Source organism: Phoxinus phoxinus (genome assembly GCF_949152265.1).
Source record: "Phoxinus phoxinus genome assembly, chromosome: 1".
Classification (NCBI taxonomy): Eukaryota; Metazoa; Chordata; class Actinopteri; order Cypriniformes; family Leuciscidae; genus Phoxinus; species Phoxinus phoxinus.
Window position 1 is genome coordinate 19,199,289 of NC_136876.1, and position 20,981 is coordinate 19,220,269.

Sequence of the window (20,981 nt, forward strand, 5' to 3'; positions counted from 1 at the left end):
TTAAGTTTCTGAAATTACTACAGTAGGCTAATAGATTGCTGCTGGTAGACCATAAGACAAAACTTGTTCATAAAAATTCCTTTTCTGGAAAAAGATTTAGTTATGTGTTAGTCATTTTTGTAGCTACAAGCACAATTTCCTCAATTTCCAATAAAATGGCATCATCCGTATATTGCTCAAATGTTATTCGTGGCTCTTGCGCTGCACGTCATGGGAATACTCTGAAACTATGACTCAGTTTATGAACTCTTTTTGGGTGTCTATTGTGTAGGCCCGTTTAACAGAGACCTGAAAGGCTTTACTGCCAAAAATGCGTGCAGCACAGTGTTTCTATAGCAACTGCTCTACAGGGAAGTGCTCTAAGCAGCTCGCCAGGACTGATGAGTTTCCTCAACAGAAACACACAGGAAGACATTTTGTGAAAAAGTAAACATGGGATTAAGCAGTTTAAAACGCCTATAGGAGTGAGCTTGATGAATTCAAGCGCACCATTTTTATAGATTTCCAAAATAAACAAAAATACAAAACCCAGAAGATAAATGTGACTCAGCAAAAATCACAATGAATCATAAACCATTCAACATCTGCCATTGCACATTCATGACTGCACATGTTTATAATAATAAGACCTTGCATACTACCTTAACATTGACTGTATAATAATGATGCAATGATTAGCTACTATCTAAAAACAAGAATAAACTTGAAACCATGAGCAAGACACTTTCGAACTTAGGCAGTCTTCGCCCTGCCCACTCTTCAGAGCATTTACACAAAAACCTGTCACTGATATTAGATTTTCAGTTGGAATATTATTCTGATCATGTAACTGAACAATAACTGTTGTGGCAAGTCAAATGTTTTTAGTGTTTAATTCACAAGTGATTAAATGCCCTCATTTCTCTAAACGAGTCACGTGACGGAAACCACCCAGGATCACATACTGTAGGCTACAACAAAATGCCGTTTAGTCTCTCTCTCTGTGTGTGTGTGTGTGTGTGTGTGTGTGTGTGTGTGTGTGTGTGTGTGTGTGTGTGTGTGTGTGTGTGTGTGTGTGTGTGTGGCTTGGTTTATTATACATTGTGGGAACCGAATGTCCCCACAAGGATAGTAAAACCTGAGATCACCTCCATTGTGGGGACCAGCCAGCGGTCCCCATGAGGGGAATGGGTTAATAAACATACTAAATTATATATTTTTGAAAATGTAAAAATGCAGAATGTCTCCTGTGATGGGTAGGTTTAGGGATAGGGGCAGTGTAAGGGGATATGTGTGTGTGTGTGTGTGTGCTTAAATCTCGATGAAGTTCGTTTTTGTCGGACTAGCAAGTAGCCTAGTAGCAAATCATATATATTCATAGCAGTTGCATTAAAAAATAGTTTGTATTTCTTTTGTATTTTTTACAAATCTGCCCAGACTTTAAGTTACATTTAAAAGTAGCATACTTCATTAATAGTATTAATATCATAATTTCATAGAGTAAGTTTGCTAATGGGTGTTGTGGAAGGGGGTTTCGTGTGCCATTCAAGAATAAAGTACAGAGAAATCGCAAAACCAACCCTTTGCGCCCTCCACTGGTCACGAATGGAAATGCATCGCTTCAATGCTAATATGAAAACAACTGAAGGGAATCGCCCACAGAACTGTAACATACAGTTTTATTCTGTTATATTTGTTATTTATTAATTAAATGGTAGCATGTGTTTACATAGATATTTTTTAATAATTAAACAAAATATGTTTGTGTAGGCTATAGCCTACCTTCATATCAATTTCTGGTTAAACCTTTCCCTGTGGATTTGATCCCAGTCAGGAGATATAGATTTCATTAAGCCCAAACCAGTATCTTCAAAAACTTCATCTTTGTTTTAAAAGTCATTTATATATACATTTTCACTTGTATTAATTACTGGGTTGTTTTTATTTGTTTAATAGCATGTTTTATGCTTCTGCTTCATGGATGACCTTGACTCATATTTGAATCGGTTGCACATTTGCTGGTAATATCCTGTTTTCTCTCTATTGCTCTGATTTTATGGAAAGGGAAGAGAGCACTTAAAAGAAAACAAAGATAAGCTTGAAATCAGGCTCTGTCAGGTCTTAATAATCTGATATGACGCTGTTACAGACAATATAACATTCATGATACATAATAAACATTGCTTTCTATCAGACAAGAGAAACGTGTGAAAACATTTAAGAAGCAAGAAAATGTGCTAAATAAATATTTTGAGTTGTGCCAGATGAATAATAATAAAAAAAATCTATTAATCAAATGGTTTTGGAGCCAAAACAAATAAACAATTAACAGCAGGCTAAAATCTTGACACCTTGATTAGAAGTCCTTTTGCCTTGTTTCTTGACATACACTTCATTATATTTATATTATACTTATTCTATTTTATAATGCATGTTTCTGCTGTGCATTGAGTGTCTTCCATTATATATATACACCACCATATGACCTTTGTAATTTGTCATCTTTCCATTATCTTACTCTGTAACTTTTCCCTCTCAGTAAACGTGACCGCAGAGGGTAAATAGCTACTGGTTAATCAGATTCAGTATAGTGAAATATTGCTTTCCTATGCGAGTAACTGAATGGATACAGGGATCCACTGATTGTGAAAGTGAAACAGATATTAACAGATATATGACCCTGGATCACAAAACTAGTCACAAGTCGCACGGGTATATTTGTGCCAATAGCCAACAATACATTAGCCTATAGGGTCAAAATTATCGTTTTTTCGTTTATGCCATCATTAGGATATTAAGTAAAGATCATGTTCCATGAAGATATTTTGTAAATTTCCTACCGTAAATACCGGTAGCCTATATAAAACGTTTATGTTTGTGAGTGAATGCAGCACTATCGCGAACATAAATGGACAACTTTAAAGTTTCGATTTTTTTTGCATCCTCAGTCAGATTCCAGATCTTCACATAGTTGTACCTCGGCCAAATAGTGTCCAAAAAATGTACCCATGTGACTGGCTTTGTGGTCCAGGGTCACAATGAATGTGTGATGATGACGTTTGCAGTTTATAAATTCACAATGTGGCATTTCAGAATGGCCCTTGGCCTTGTTTGCTGTTAAATGCGCGCGCGCGCGCGCACACACACACACACACACACACACACACACACGAAATAGCAGACGGACTCCACACTGCTGCTGTGAGTCTGAGATGAAGCAGCTGGTCTCACTTGAGATGTTTCACCCGAGGTCACAGTTGTGTGTCATTTAACAGTTGTTTACAATTAAGGCCCGTCCACACCAAGAACGATAACTATAAATATAACTAAAGATAAACTATATTTGCATCCACATCAGTGGACGTTTCCGTTCTGTTTATTTTAAGCGTGCGCTGCAGTTCTGTCGTGTAGCCTACTGCTAAAGACAGAAACTTCCACAACTGTTTAAGCTGATATTAATTTCCATGGTTTTCCAGGTCTGTAAATCACACATACAGTAAGGTTTTCCTTGACTTTGGGATCTCCCGAAGCTTTGCAAGCTAAAACTCTTCATGTGGGAAAACATCCGACAGGACTATAATCTGAATGCCATGAGGAGGAAACAATTAATTGAAACAGCAGGTGGCAGTAACGCAACATTATGGATGCCAACTGCCATAAAACACCAAAGAAGAAGAGTCTGAGAAGCGAAAGTAATCTAGGGGTGTTTCAAATGAAAGTGAACAACTGGATGCCTCCAAAGTCCTCTTTTCAAGGGCTCTGTCCTTCCAAGGGAGTAGGGCATAAGGGTGCTCACTTCCGTTTGGAATTTGCCCTTGATTCTACACGAGAACAGCGCGTAATAGATTCTTCTCTCGCGATAGCCACTGTTCTGAGCTGAGGATCATTCCACGTGGTCTTCTGTGGGAAAACATCCAGTTGTGATCTGGGAGGGGTTTTGTGGAGTTTTGCTTGAGGAACCACTGGACAGTCACTCTCTTGAACACTTTAAATATGCTGCAATATTTCTTTGGACTTGTTTATCTCTTTGCAGTTTTATTGTTTGTGACCCTCACGGGTTTGTATTGACTCTCTTGTTTATTTTACCAATACATGAAGCGAAAGCTTATGTCATTTTTTAATTAACTTGTTTCCGGACGTCGTCGACCTATATTTTCTCTGTGTTCAAATTGTTGACATGTTTGAATTTGAAAGCCAATTCATACTCTCGCTATTTATGTACCAGTGAGCAATGTGATAGGCTATATGACCTGTGAGTACACACAGTATTTTTAGTGCTGGCAAATTTGGATTTGTATCCTTATGCGTGCGCCAGAGAAAACGAGGGCGCAGCCATCTTTAGAAAATTGTCTTTGTTTTTCTTTGACCGTTTTTACGGTCGCTCTGTATATTTCTAAAGCAGATGTCTTAACAAATGTTAAAGAAGATTTTAAAACGAGCCGTTCATTCATTATGTAAGATCGTAGTGAAAAGACAACGAGCACAGCGCTGAAAAGGGGCGTGGCCACATAAAGTATTTTATGCCCTTTAAAGGGGTGGTTGATTGTGATGTCACTTTTTTAACTTTAGTTAGTGTGTAATGTTGCTGTTTGAGCTTAAACAACATCTGCAAAGTTACGACGCTCAAAGTTCAAAGCAAAGGGAGATATTTTTTTTACATAAATCACATTTTAAGGACTAGGCTATACAACAAACACTGGTAACATCACAAACCCTAAAATGTACATAAACCCTGCCCCGGGGAACACGATATAGATTATCATGACAGAATATGCTAATCAATGACTATGAAGATAGTTAATTCCACATCAGCTACATAAGTCAAGTCAAGTCACCTTCATTTATATAGCGCTTTTAACAGTATGGATTACATTCAAAGCAGCTTTACAGTGATAATAGAAATTAGCGTAACAGTGAAGATGCGAAGATCATTAATCATTAACTCATTAGAACATAAATTCATCAACTAACCATTCAGAAATGTCCTGTTGCATTATGCATGTAGTCTCTCCATCTTTCTCGGGTTTGAACATAAAGGGCTAAACGTTTTTTTTTTAATGTTCAGTGCATGTGTGTGAGCCGGAGCTGCTAACACACGAGCTCTTGAAGCTCCGCCCTCTATGCCGGGAGCAGCAGCTCGTTTGCATTTAAAGGAACACCCTCAAAAAGTGACCATTTTAACATGATATAAAAAAATATCTGTGGGGTATTTTGAGCTTAAACTTCACATACACTTTAGGGACATCAGATACTTATTTTACATCTTGGGAAAGGGGCATTATACCACCGGACTGTGATATTTAATGTTATAGTCATGAACCATGTACGGTGGCCGAGAGACAGCTTTACACGCTGCAAAAGAGCAATGCGCTTCAATCTGCAACTGAAGAAATAGAAAAAAATACCAGCAAATTAAGAAAACCAACATCTTCATAAGACAACACGTGCTGCAAATACTCACAATACCAAATACAGAAACGCGCTGCAAATAGCATTTTTTTTTACTTGTTTTTTTTTTTTTTACCATTTATAAAGTAAGCATTACAGAATTTATTTTCGTGAACGTTGTTTAGTTAGCCTACAGTTGTGAACGTTAGCCAGTTTACATAACGTTTCACAGTTGATTGTGTATCTCGTCAGATTATTTGGGCTAATAATACCCAAAAGACTAGCAGCGCGTTTCTGTATTCGGTTGCGTTGTGAGTATTTGCAGCACGTGTTGTCAAACTGATGAAGATGTTTTCGTAATTTGCTGGTGTTTTTTCTATTTGGATGGGTTTCCTTCCATTGCAGCGCTTGAGCTCTCTCGGTCACAGTAGGTTCACGACAATCTAAGCGGTTTATTAAATATAATATGAAGCGATAAATAATTAGACATAGTCTACTTGTCCTTGAAGAGTTCAGATACTGTAACTGATAATGATGATGTCCTTATGACTTTTTTTCATATTAATAAGGATGCTTCAAATAAAATTGTCTTTTAAAATAAAATAAAATATTTCCTGTACAACGCATGCTTTATACTGAACGAGAAAGGTAAAGTTAGATACATAAGGGCTGAGTACAGGTAAAAAAAGATTCTTAGTTTAAGAAGTTGCTTAGTTTAAAGGCACAATATTAAAATACCCAAAAAACCCTAGCACAGTGTTATACATTTTGTTGACTTGTGTATATACATTATCCCAAATGTTTCCAAAAATGTTTACATCCAGATAAATCAGAAATTTTAACGAGTGTAACGGCCCGTGTCTTTGCGTCACCTGTCAATGGCGTCATATCTGAGTTGTCCTCGACACTCCCATGATTTCACGCGTAAACTTGGCTCATCAAGCCACAACTTTGTTATTGTTTTGAATAAGCGACCTCTAGTGGCGAAACTTCCATACTGTGCCTTTAATGCCAAGATGATAAGAATTGATTTGCTTCTTTGTTTTTAAACAGTCATAAACAGTTATAGACTGATTGTCTTCTACAATAGCTTTTCCTACATAGTTGGTCAATAAACACAATAAAATACCAGGTCCTGACCAAGACTCCAGACCAGTCATTTTATCAACCAGTCACAATCTGATAGTTGCTTATCAATGTTCAGTCTGTCAAGTAAATAATACCTGCCATTGTGTATCCCATTACTCTGAATTCTTCAATGTGTTTAACAGGTTCACATGCTGCTGATGAATGTCCAGTTCAGCTCAACCCACAGAGAGTTGTTGTGAAGTACGGCGGTCCTGTCTCAGCCGATTGCAACACTTCTATCCAGCATACAGGAATGGGATGGGAAGCCATTGAGGGAGCAGTGGCCATGAGCAAAGACAGTCTGATCACATGGAGAGTGTCAGAACTGACAGAATGGGACATAAAGCCATCCTGCTTCATAAACTATAAGGAACAGTGTATAGTGACTCTCCCAGTGACTATTTACAGTGAGTTTCCCTGTTATTGATATTGTTATATTTTCATTCTCAGAAATTTCTACTGTACATTCATGACTGCAGATATCAGAGTGTGTAAATCCTCCTCCACAGAGACTCCAGACAGTGTGTCCATCAGCACTGTGAATCACAACGGACCAATGACGGAGGGAAACCAGTATGAGCTCCAGTGTGACGTTCTCAATGTTGCTCCTGCTCAGAATCTCACTGTCAACTGGTACAAAGGACAGACTCTGGTGGATCAATCCATCTTCACTGACACCATCAAGACTCCAGTGAATAAAACATCTAAACTCCTGATCCGTCCAGACAGAGCTGATGATGGAGCTCAGTACTGGTGTGAAGCAAAGCTGGAACTGGGAGAAGAAGGACCTCGACCTCCTCCAACTGCCCCATCAAAAACACTCAAAGTTGAAGTCTACTGTAGGTTTAAGTATTGCTAAGCTTGTAATTTGATTGTTTAATTCAGTTAATATTTTCTGAAGGGCCTTCTAGTGTGAAGGATTATTCATATTATGAAGTGAATTAACATAGATAAAAAGATTTTACTGATCAGTATTTTACTGATCTATTAATAAGAGCTGCTCATCATGGTGTTGTTGTGCTGAGAAATGTTCCTCTGTCCTCCTCAGATAAACCAAAACACTCCAGTTCAACAGAGACCATCAATATAAATGATGAGCTCACACTAAACTGTACAGTGAAGGCAAGCCCGGCTCCTATGTACTCATGGCACTCAGAACATCTGAGAGATACGATCAGCTCCCCAGTGCTTCTGTCCTCCACGCTCAGTTCAGGAAAATACACGTGCATCGCCACAAACTCTCAGGGAAGAGACAGCAAAGTGTTCATCCTCACATCTACAGGTCAGTTCTGAATAAACACTAATAGTTAAAACACTCATTTAAAGTTACCGTTACTGATTTCCTACCCAGATGTTAGCATCACTCTGGTTTCCTCAATAAAAACATAACCGGATTTTTCCATTGGCTTAACCGAAAGCAAGCTCTGTGACCCACAAAATATGATTATTACATGATGAAAATCTTCATCATGAAAATCTTCACAAATTTACACAATTTTTATGAATTTTGAAGCCTCAAAACAATCATCAGAAGTAAAAAGCTAAACGTAGGCTATAAATAAACTACACCACGATCACATGACTTCAACGTCACCATCACCCAGCTTTCAACAAATCTTTCGGTCTTTATAAAATAAAATAAAAACATTTTACAAGCAGACTATAGGGAGTAGATGAGTTTAAGTTGTTTGGTGTAATTGTTTAATGTCCCGGCGACAACGTCTGTAGTCCCGTTTTACCACTTGTTAGCAACTACTTTTTTTCAAGAAAAGCAAAAGCTTAAAAAAATTACAAGGCGGTATAACTGATGTATTTTTTTAATTGAAATTCTCTTTTGCTTAAAGGTGCTGTATGGAGTTTTCAGCGGCATCTAGCGGTGATGTTTCAGATTGCAACCAATACGTTTACAAGCGAGTGCTCGTGCGCATGCTTTCTTTTGTGTTTTATTATTATGTGGAGTTTGTGTTGGAGTCTGTGTTGTGCTAGTCGTTTCCTAGTATTAGCAGACTCCATGTCATAAAGTTGCAGTGTCGTCGCTGTTGAGTGCAAAGTCAGTAGACGAGGCGAGAGGCGAGACGCTCGGGAGCGCGCATGCAGGTCTCAGTCATGTCACTGGATTTCGCGGCAAATCCGACCCGGAGCATCACATAGAAAAAGGAATACTTGCTATCAGAGGTAATAGCAAAACCCGCCAAGTGGATCATTTTATTGTGAGATTACAACCCCTTCACACACAGGTAATAAAAAATGGATTCATTTTAGTAGAAAAACCCCATACAGCACCTTTAATTATTGAAATAATTTGATAAACACAGACCTTATTTCAGACATTTAACCAACAACCCATTTCAAAAACCCATTGACTTTGAAACCAAAAGTGAATGAAACCAGAAGTGTTAAAATGCTACTTGTTTCCGCGTTTGGCCTATAAAAATACGCCATACACTCCTAAAAAATAAAGGTTCTTTAAATGTTCTGAAATGTTTGCATGTAGAACCTTTAACATCCATTGAGCCTTTCCATTCCCCAAAGGATAGAGACCCTCACAGGTTTATATTGACTCCCTTGTTTATTCTACCGATACATGAAGCGAACGCTTATTATGTCCTTTCAAATTAACTTGTTTCCGAACATCGTCGACCTATATTTTCTCTGTGTTCAAATTGTTGACATGTTTGAATTTGAAAGCCAATTCATTACTGTACTCTCGCTATGTACAGTACCAGTGAGCAATGTGATAGGCTATATGACCTGTGCTTGAGTACACAGTATTTTTAGTGCTGGCAAATTTGGATTTGTATCCTTATGCATGCACCAGAGAAAACGAGGGCGCAGCCATCTTTAGAAAATTGTCTTTGTTTTTCTTTGACCGTTTTTGCGGTCGCTCTGTATATTTCTAAAGCAGATGTCTTAACAAATGTTAAAGAAGATTTTAAAACGAGCCGTTCATTCATTAGGTAAGATCGTAGTGAAAATACAAACCGGAAGACAAAAGACAACAAGCACAGCGCTGAAAAGGGGCGTGGCTACATAAGGTCCTATGCTCTTTTAAAGGGGTGGTTGATTAAGATGTCACTTTTTTAACTTTAGTTAGTGTGTAATGTTGCTGTTTGAGCTTAAACAACATCTGCAGAAGTTACAACACTCAAAGTTCAAAGCAAAGGGAGTTTTTTTTTTTTTTACATAAATCACATTTTAAGGACTATACAACAAACACGGGTAGGGACTACATGAGCTTCCACTCGGGTTAGTAACATCACAAACCCTAAAATGTACATAAACCCGATTTATAGATTATCATGACAGAATATGCTAATCAATGACTAGAAGATAGTTAATTCCACATCAGCTACATAAATCAAGTCAAGTCACCTTCATTTATATAGCGCTTTTAACAGTATGGATTACATTCAAAGCAGCTTTACAGTGATAATAGAAATTAGCGTAACAGTGAAGATGCGAAGATCATTAATCATTAACTCATTAGAACATAAATTCATCAACTAACCATTCAGAAATGTCCTGTTGCATTCTGCATGTTGTCACTTCTTCTTGAGTCTCTCCATCTTTGTCCGGTTTGAACATAAAGGGCTAAACGTTTTTTGAAATGTTCAGTGCATGTGTGTGAGGCAGGGGCGTAGAATTTAGTAGGGACGTGTCCCTACCAATATCCAGTGACACTGATATATCTCTAGCAATCATTTCGATCAAAACTTAAAATATATTTATATATTGATGTCCCCGTTCCCACCAATTTCAAAATCCAACCTACGCCACTGATCGGAGCTGCTAACACACGAGCTCTTGAAGCTCCGCCCTCTATGCTGGGAGCAGCAGCTCATTTGCATTTAAAGGGACACCCTCAAAAAGTGACCATTTTAACATGATATAAAAAAATATCTGTGGGGTATTTTGAGCTTAAACTTCACATACACTTTAGGGACATCAGATACTTATTTTACATCTTGGGAAAAGGGCATTATACCACCAGACTGTGATATTTAATGTCATAGTCATGAACCATGTACGGTGGCCGAGAGACAGATTTACATGCTGCAAAAGAGCAATGCGCTGCAAGAAATAGAAAAAAATACCAGCAAATTAAGAAAACTAACATCTTCATAAGACAACACGTGCTGCAAATACTCACAATGCTACCAAATACAGAAACGCGCTGCAAATAGCATTTTTTTTTTTTTTAACCATTTATAAGCATTACGGAATTTATTTTCGTGAACCTTGAACATTGTTTAGTTAGCCTACAGTTGTGAAAGTTAGCCAGTTTACATAACGTTTCACAGTTGATTGTGTATCTCGTCAGATTATTTGGGCTAATAATAGGCCTACCCAAAAGACTAGCAGCGCGTTTCTGTATTCGGTTGTGTTGTGAGTATTAGCAACACGTGTTGTCAAACTGATGAAGATGTTTTTCGTAATTTGCTGGTGTTTTTTCTATTTGCATGGGCTTTCTTCCATTGCAGCGCTTGAGCTCTCTCGGTCACAGTTCACGACAATGTAAGTGGTTTATTAAATATAATATGAAGCGATAAATAATTAGACATAGCCTACTTGTCCTTGAAGAGTTCAGATACTGTAACTGATAATGATGATGTCCTTATGGCTTTTCTTAATATTTTATTTGGATGCTTCAAATAAAATTGTCTTTTAAAATAAAATATTTCCTGTAACAACGCATGCTTTATACTGAACGAGAAAGGTAAAGTTAGATACATAAGGGCTGAGTACAGGTCAAAAAAGATTTTTAGTTTAAGAAGTTTCTTAGTTTAAAGGCAGCACAATATGTAAGATTTAAATACCCCAAAACCACTAGCACAGTGTTATACATTTTGTTGACTTGTGTATACATTATCCCAAATGTTTCCAACAATGTTTACATCCAGAGAAATCAGAAATTTTAACGAGTGTAATGGCCATAGGTAATGGCCCGTGTCTTTGCGTCACCTGTCAATGGCGTCGAGTTGTCCTCGATTTCCGATACACTTTAATTATGTGCTTTATTAGACAGATGAGCACATGTTTGGATGCCTTTTAACGACAGAAAACAAATTGTTATATAGCTCAACATATGCTTATATAGCTTATTATTTGAATGTCTTGTTTTCTTGATTTACCACGAGTAACATATTTGTACCATGCCTCATTGAGACAACACTATTTTGTCAAGTGGGTAACCTGCTTCATACCACAGTAACGTTAAACATTAGCTCACTCATGAACACGATTTCTGCCTGAGTCCCGTTGGATTGCTTTCCATCGGCTGTGGAGTTGAAGACGACACTCCCATGATTCCACGCGTAAACTTGGCTCATCAAGCCACACCTTTGTTATTGTTTTGAATAAGCGACCTCTAGTGGCGAAACTTCCATACTGTGCCTGTAATGCCAAGATGATAAGAATTGATTTGCTTCTTTGTTTTTAAACAGTCATAAACAGTTATAGACTGATTGTCTTCTACAATAGCTTTTCCTACATAGTTGGTCAATAAACACAATAAAATACCAGATCCTGACCAAGACTCCAGACCAGTCATTTTATCAACCAGTCACAATGGCCTCATTTATCAAAAGTGCGTACACCACATTTCCAGCGTACACCCAAAACCACGGTGACTTTGCGATTTATCAATATGGACGTTGGCGTACGGAACGCTCAAATCCTACGCCAGCTCAGGAGGTGGTGTAGGCCTACATGTAGGCTACGCACGTTTTTAGTTAGTGCTGAAATGCGCAGAAAAACAATTCCTAACACCACAAAACGCACTGACAAACTAAAGATATGATATATTATGACCCACTGTAAAAAAACAACAACATAGAAATAATAAACTTCAGTGTTTATTTTTGTGAGTTATGCCCGGCAGGTGCGCACGGACTGGGTTCAGTAATGAAAGGCTTTCAATGACCAACAAATAATTCAGACTGACAAAATAATTAAAATGACATTCTTCTTCTTTTAAATAATAATAATAATAATAATACAAATAACAATAATAACAAAGACATTCTTCTTCTAAATAACAATAAGCGTCATTAATAATCAAAATCATAATATTAAGAAGAATATTACAAATTGTCATGCAATTATTCACATCATCATCACTCACTATTGTACACCCCATTACATGTGACGTCATGCGAAATTCAACGCTAATAGTTTCAAAACACGTGCTGTAAAATAATGCATTGTGATAGGTAATTTGCTCAACCAACCAGCGATTTAAACTGGATTTCCACTGGAGAAGTTTCTCCTCTTTGCCGTCTTCCGTGTGTCCATGGCGTAAAATGAGGGCGTGGGGGAGGCGGAGACGTGAATATATAGGGGCGTGTTAATCTAATGACGATCGTTTTCAGCCGCCGCCGCGGCATTTATCAAGAGGCAGGTATTGTGTACACCTGAATTTCAAAGGTACGCACAGCTTCATAAATCAGGCGGTGAGAGGAGTGTAAGCATAATCTTACGCCAACATATACGCCCGTTTCGACGCAAGATTGATAAATGAGGGCCAATGTGATAGTTGCTTATCAATGTTCAGTCTGTCAAGTAAACAATACCTGCCATTATGTATCCCATTACTCTGAATTATTCAATGTGTTTAACAGGTTCACATGCTGCTGATGAATGTCCAGTTCAGCTCAACCCACAGAGAGTTGTTGTGAAGTACGGCGGTCCTGTCTCAGCCGACTGCAGCACTTCTATCCAGCATACAGGAATGGGATGGGAAGCCAGTGAGGGAGCAGTGGCCATGACCAAAGACAGTCTGATCACATGGAGAGTGTCAGAACTGACAGAATGGGACATAACGCCATCCTGCTTAATAAACTATAAGGAACAGTGTATAGTGACTCTCCCAGTGACTATTTACAGTGAGTTTCCCTGTTATTGATATTGTTATATTTTCATTCTCAGAAATATCTACTGTACATTCATGACTGCAGATATCAGAGAGTGTAAATCTTCCTCCACAGAGACTCCAGACAGTGTGTCCATCAGCACTGTGAATCACAACGGACCAATGATAGAGGGAAACCAGTATGAGCTCCAGTGTGACGTTCTCAATGTTGCTCCTGCTCAGAATCTCACTGTCAACTGGTACAAAGGACAGACTCTGGTGGATCAATCCATCTTCACTGACACCATCAAGACTCCAGTGAATAAAACATCTAAACTCCTGATCCGTCCAGACAGAGCTGATGATGGAGCTCAGTACTGGTGTGAAGCAAAGCTGGAACTGGGAGAAGAAGGACCTCGACCTCCTCCAACTGCCCCATCAAAAACACTCAAAGTTGAAGTCTACTGTAGGTTTAAGTATTGCTAAGCTTGTAATTTGATTGTTTAATTCAGTTTATATTTTCTGAAGGGCCTTCTAGTGTGAAGGATTATTCATATTATGAAGTGAATTAACATAGATAAAAAGATTTTACTGATCAGTATTTTACTGATCTATTAATAAGAGCTGCTCATCATGGTGTTGTTGTGCTGAGAAATGTTCCTCTGTCCTCCTCAGATAAACCAAAACACTCCAGTTCAACAGAGACCATCAATATAAATGATGAGCTCACACTAAACTGTACAGTGAAGGCAAGCCCGGCTCCTATGTACTCATGGCACTCAGAACATCTGAGAGATACGATCAGCTCCTCAGTGCTTCTGTCCTCCACGCTCAGTTCAGGAAAATACACGTGCATCGCCACAAACTCTCAGGGAAGAGACAGCAAAGTGTTCATCCTCACATCTACAGGTCAGTTCTGAATAAACACTAATAGTTAAAACACTCATTTAAAGTTACCGTTACTGATTTCCTACCCAGATGTTAGCATCACTCTGGTTTCCTCAATAAAAACATAACCGGATTTTTCCATTGGCTTTACCGAAAGCAAGCTCTGTGACCCACAAAATATGATTATTACATGATGAAAATCTTCATCATGAAAATCTTCACAAATTTACACAATTTTTATGAATTTTGAAGCCTCAAAACAATCATCAGAAGTAAAAAGCTAAACGTAGGCTATAAATAAACTACACCACGATCACATGACTTCAACGTCACCATCACCCAGCTTTCAACAAATCTTTCGGTCTTTATAAAATAAAATAAAAACATTTTACAAGCAGACTATAGGGAGTAGATGAGTTTAAGTTGTTTGGTGTAATTGTTTAATGTCCCGGCGACAACGTCTGTAGTCCCGTTTTACCACTTGTTAGCAACTACTTTTTTTCAAGAAAAGCAAAAGCTTAAAAAAATTACAAGGCGGTATAACTGATGTATTTTTTTTAATTGAAATTCTCTTTTGCTTAAAGGTGCTGTATGGAGTTTTCAGCGGCATCTAGCGGTGATGTTTCAGATTGCAACCAATACGTTTACAAGCGAGTGCTCGTGCGCATGCTTTCTTTTGTGTTTTATTATTATGTGGAGTTTGTGTTGGAGTCTGTGTTGTGCTAGTCGTTTCCTAGTATTAGCAGACTCCATGTCATAAAGTTGCAGTGTCGTCGCTGTTGAGTGCAAAGTCAGTAGACGAGGCGAGAGGCGAGACGCTCGGGAGCGCGCATGCAGGTCTCAGTCACGTCACTGGATTTCGCGGCAAATCCGACCCGGAGCATCACATAGAAAAAGGAATACTTGCTATCAGAGGTAATAGCAAAACCCGCCAAGTGGATCATTTTATTGTGAGATTACAACCCCTTCACACACAGGTAATAAAAAATGGATTCATTTTAGTAGAAAAACCCCATACAGCACCTTTAATTATTGAAATAATTTGATAAACACAGACCTTATTTCAGACATTTAACCAACAACCCATTTCAAAAACCCATTGACTTTGAAACCAAAAGTGAATGAAACCAGAAGTGTTAAAATGCTACTTGTTTCCGCGTTTGGCCTATAAAAATACGCCATACACTCCTAAAAAATAAAGGTTCTTTAAATGTTCTGAAATGTTTGCATGTAGAACCTTTAACATCCATTGAGCCTTTCCATTCCCCAAAGGATAGAGACCCTCACAGGTTTGTATTGACTCCCTTGTTTATTCTACCGATACATGAAGCGAACGCTTATTATGTCCTTTCAAATTAACTTGTTTCCGAACGTCGTCGACCTATATTTTCTCTGTGTTCAAATTGTTGACATGTTTGAATTTGAAAGCCAATTCATTACTGTACTCTCGCTATGTACAGTACCAGTGAGCAATGTGATAGGCTATATGACCTGTGCTTGAGTACACAGTATTTTTAGTGCTGGCAAATTTGGATTTGTATCCTTATGCATGCACCAGAGAAAACGAGGGCGCAGCCATCTTTAGAAAATTGTCTTTGTTTTTCTTTGACCGTTTTTGCGGTCGCTCTGTATATTTCTAAAGCAGATGTCTTAACAAATGTTAAAGAAGATTTTAAAACGAGCCGTTCATTCATTAGGTAAGATCGTAGTGAAAATACAAACCGGAAGACAAAAGACAACGAGCACAGCGCTGAAAAGGGGCGTGGCTACATAAGGTCCTATGCTCTTTTAAAGGGGTGGTTGATTAAGATGTCACTTTTTTAACTTTAGTTAGTGTGTAATGTTGCTGTTTGAGCTTAAACAACATCTGCAGAAGTTACAACACTCAAAGTTCAAAGCAAAGGGAGTTTTTTTTTTTTTTTACATAAATCACATTTTAAGGACTATACAACAAACACGGGTAGGGACTACATGAGCTTCCACTCGGGTTAGTAACATCACAAACCCTAAAATGTACATAAACCCGATTTATAGATTATCATGACAGAATATGCTAATCAATGACTAGAAGATAGTTAATTCCACATCAGCTACATAAATCAAGTCAAGTCACCTTCATTTATATAGCGCTTTTAACAGTATGGATTACATTCAAAGCAGCTTTACAGTGATAATAGAAATTAGCGTAACAGTGAAGATGCGAAGATCATTAATCATTAACTCATTAGAACATAAATTCATCAACTAACCATTCAGAAATGTCCTGTTGCATTCTGCATGTTGTCACTTCTTCTTGAGTCTCTCCATCTTTGTCCGGTTTGAACATAAAGGGCTAAACGTTTTTTGAAATGTTCAGTGCATGTGTGTGAGGCAGGGGCGTAGAATTTAGTAGGGACGTGTCCCTACCAATATCCAGTGACACTGATATATCTCTAGCAATCATTTCGATCAAAACTTAAAATATATTTATATATTGATGTCCCCGTTCCCACCAATTTCAAAATCCAACCTACGCCACTGATCGGAGCTGCTAACACACGAGCTCTTGAAGCTCCGCCCTCTATGCCGGGAGCAGCAGCTCATTTGCATTTAAAGGGACACCCTCAAAAAGTGACCATTTTAACATGATATAAAAAAATATCTGTGGGGTATTTTGAGCTTAAACTTCACATACACTTTAGGGACATCAGATACTTATTTTACATCTTGGGAAAAGGGCATTATACCACCAGACTGTGATATTTAATGTCATAGTCATGAACCATGTACGGTGGCCGAGAGACAGATTTACATGCTGCAAAAGAGCAATGCGCTGCAAGAAATAGAAAAAAATACCAGCAAATTAAGAAAACTAACATCTTCATAAGACAACACGTGCTGCAAATACTCACAATGCTACCAAATACAGAAACGCGCTGCAAATAGCATATTTTTTTTTTTAACCATTTATAAGCATTACGGAATTTATTTTCGTGAACCTTGAACATTGTTTAGTTAGCCTACAGTTGTGAAAGTTAGCCAGTTTACATAACGTTTCACAGTTGATTGTGTATCTCGTCAGATTATTTGGGCTAATAATAGGCCTACCCAAAAGACTAGCAGCGCGTTTCTGTATTCGGTTGTGTTGTGAGTATTAGCAACACGTGTTGTCAAACTGATGAAGATGTTTTTCGTAATTTGCTGGTGTTTTTTCTATTTGCATGGGCTTTCTTCCATTGCAGCGCTTGAGCTCTCTCGGTCACAGTTCACGACAATGTAAGTGGTTTATTAAATATAATATGAAGCGATAAATAATTAGACATAGCCTACTTGTCCTTGAAGAGTTCAGATACTGTAACTGATAATGATGATGTCCTTATGGCTTTTCTTAATATTTTATTTGGATGCTTCAAATAAAATTGTCTTTTAAAATAAAATATTTCCTGTAACAACGCATGCTTTATACTGAACGAGAAAGGTAAAGTTAGATACATAAGGGCTGAGTACAGGTCAAAAAAGATTTTTAGTTTAAGAAGTTTCTTAGTTTAAAGGCAGCACAATATGTAAGATTTAAATACCCCAAAACCACTAGCACAGTGTTATACATTTTGTTGACTTGTGTATACATTATCCCAAATGTTTCCAACAATGTTTACATCCAGAGAAATCAGAAATTTTAACGAGTGTAATGGCCATAGGTAATGGCCCGTGTCTTTGCGTCACCTGTCAATGGCGTCGAGTTGTCCTCGATTTCCGATACACTTTAATTATGTGCTTTATTAGACAGATGAGCACATGTTTGGATGCCTTTTAACGACAGAAAACAAATTGTTATATAGCTCAACATATGCTTATATAGCTTATTATTTGAATGTCTTGTTTTCTTGATTTACCACGAGTAACATATTTGTACCATGCCTCATTGAGACAACACTATTTTGTCAAGTGGGTAACCTGCTTCATACCACAGTAACGTTAAACATTAGCTCACTCATGAACACGATTTCTGCCTGAGTCCCGTTGGATTGCTTTCCATCGGCTGTGGAGTTGAAGACGACACTCCCATGATTCCACGCGTAAACTTGGCTCATCAAGCCACACCTTTGTTATTGTTTTGAATAAGCGACCTCTAGTGGCGAAACTTCCATACTGTGCCTGTAATGCCAAGATGATAAGAATTGATTTGCTTCTTTGTTTTTAAACAGTCATAAACAGTTATAGACTGATTGTCTTCTACAATAGCTTTTCCTACATAGTTGGTCAATAAACACAATAAAATACCAGATCCTGACCAAGACTCCAGACCAGTCATTTTATCAACCAGTCACAATGGCCTCATTTATCAAAAGTGCGTACACCACATTTCCAGCGTACACCCAAAACCACGGTGACTTTGCGATTTATCAATATGGACGTTGGCGTACGGAACGCTCAAATCCTACGCCAGCTCAGGAGGTGGTGTAGGCCTACATGTAGGCTACGCACGTTTTTAGTTAGTGCTGAAATGCGCAGAAAAACAATTCCTAACACCACAAAACGCACTGACAAACTAAAGATATGATATATTATGACCCACTGTAAAAAAACAACAACATAGAAATAATAAACTTCAGTGTTTATTTTTGTGAGTTATGCCCGGCAGGTGCGCACGGACTGGGTTCAGTAATGAAAGGCTTTCAATGACCAACAAATAATTCAGACTGACAAAATAATTAAAATGACATTCTTCTTCTTTTAAATAATAATAATAATAATAATACAAATAACAATAATAACAAAGACATTCTTCTTCTAAATAACAATAAGCGTCATTAATAATCAAAATCATAATATTAAGAAGAATATTACAAATTGTCATGCAATTATTCACATCATCATCACTCACTATTGTACACCCCATTACATGTGACGTCATGCGAAATTCAACGCTAATAGTTTCAAAACACGTGCTGTAAAATAATGCATTGTGATAGGTAATTTGCTCAACCAACCAGCGATTTAAACTGGATTTCCACTGGAGAAGTTTCTCCTCTTTGCCGTCTTCCGTGTGTCCATGGCGTAAAATGAGGGCGTGGGGGAGGCGGAGACGTGAATATATAGGGGCGTGTTAATCTAATGACGATCGTTTTCAGCCGCCGCCGCGGCATTTATCAAGAGGCAGGTATTGTGTACACCTGAATTTCAAAGGTACGCACAGCTTCATAAATCAGGCGGTGAGAGGAGTGTAAGCATAATCTTACGCCAACATATACGCCCGTTTCGACGCAAGATTGATAAATGAGGGCCAATGTGATAGTTGCTTATCAATGTTCAGTCTGTCAAGTAAATAATACCTGCCATTATGTATCCCATTACTCTGAATTATTCAATGTGTTTAACAGGTTCACATGCTGCTGATGAATGTCCAGTTCAGCTCAACCCACAGAGAGTTGTTGTGAAGTACGGCGGTCCTGTCTCAGCCGACTGCAGCACTTCTATCCAGCATACAGGAATGGGATGGGAAGCCAGTGAGGGAGCAGTGGCCATGACCAAAGACAGTCTGATCACATGGAGAGTGTCAGAACTGACAGAATGGGACATAACGCCATCCTGCTTAATAAACTATAAGGAACAGTGTATAGTGACTCTCCCAGTGACTATTTACAGTGAGTTTCCCTGTTATTGATATTGTTATATTTTCATTCTCAGAAATTTCTACTGTACATTCATGACTGCAGATATCAGAGTGTGTAAATCTTCCTCCACAGAGACTCCAGACAGTGTGTCCATCAGCACTGTGAATCACAACGGACCATTGACGGAGGGAAACCAGTATGAGCTCCAGTGTGACGTTCTCAATGTTGCTCCTGCTCAGAATCTCACTGTCAACTGGTACAAAGGACAGACTCTGGTGGATCAATCCATCTTCACTGAAACCATCAAGACTCCAGTGAATAAAACATCTAAACTCCTGATCCGTCCAGACAGAGCTGATGATGGAGCTCAGTACTGGTGTGAAGCAAAGCTGGAACTGGGAGAAGAAGGACCTCAACCTCCTCCAACTGCCCCATCAAAAACACTCAAAGTTGAAGTCTACTGTAGGTTTAAGTATTAAGTATTGTAATTTGATTTAGTTTAATTCAGTTTATATTTTCTGAAGAGCCTTCTAGTGTGAAGGATTATTCATATTATGAAGTGAATTAACATAGATAAAAAGATTTTACTGATCAGTATTTTACTGATCTATTAATAAGAGCTGCTCATCATGGTGTTGTTGTGCTGAGAAATGTTCCTCTGTCCTCCTCAGATAAACCAAAACACTCCAGTTCAACAGAGACCATCAATATAAATGATGAGCTCACACTAAACTGTACAGTGAAGGCAAACCCGGCTCCTATGTACTCATGGCACTCAGAACATCTGAAAGATACGATCAGCTCCTCAGTGCTTCTGTCCTCCACGCTCAGTTCAGGAAAATACACGTGCATCGCCACAAACTCTCAGGGAAGAGACAGCAAAGTGTTCATCCTCACATCTACAGGTCAGTTCTGAATAAACACTAATAGTTAAAACACTCATTTAAAGTTACCGTTACTGATTTCCTACCCAGATGTTAGCATCACTCTGGTTTCCTCAATAAAAACATAACTGGATTTTTCCATTGGCTTTACCGAAAGAAAGCTCTGTGACCCACAAAATATGATTCTTACATGCTTTGTTCATCATGAAAATCTTCACAAATTAACAAATTTTTTATGAATTTTGAAGCCTCAAAACAATCACCAGAAGT

At 38.2% G+C, this 20,981-nt stretch overlaps 1 protein-coding gene across 1 annotated transcript in view; it reads left to right on the forward strand.

Annotated features, from left to right (window-relative positions):
• LOC307009983 (hemicentin-1-like) overlaps positions 1–20,895 on the forward strand; it is a 31,660-nt gene extending 10,765 nt beyond the window's left edge. Inside the window, exons 6-15 of the mRNA XM_079634267.1 lie at positions 3,902–4,036; positions 6,639–6,902; positions 7,005–7,334; positions 7,544–7,777; positions 13,116–13,379; positions 13,482–13,811; positions 14,021–14,254; positions 19,594–19,857; positions 19,960–20,289; positions 20,499–20,895. Coding sequence (XP_079490393.1) covers positions 3,902–4,036; positions 6,639–6,902; positions 7,005–7,334; positions 7,544–7,777; positions 13,116–13,379; positions 13,482–13,811; positions 14,021–14,254; positions 19,594–19,857; positions 19,960–20,289; positions 20,499–20,743 — 2,630 coding nt within the window. The 3' untranslated portion in view covers positions 20,744–20,895. The remainder of the gene's footprint in view (positions 1–3,901; positions 4,037–6,638; positions 6,903–7,004; positions 7,335–7,543; positions 7,778–13,115; positions 13,380–13,481; positions 13,812–14,020; positions 14,255–19,593; positions 19,858–19,959; positions 20,290–20,498) is intronic.
• Positions 20,896–20,981: the final 86 nt, after the last annotated feature.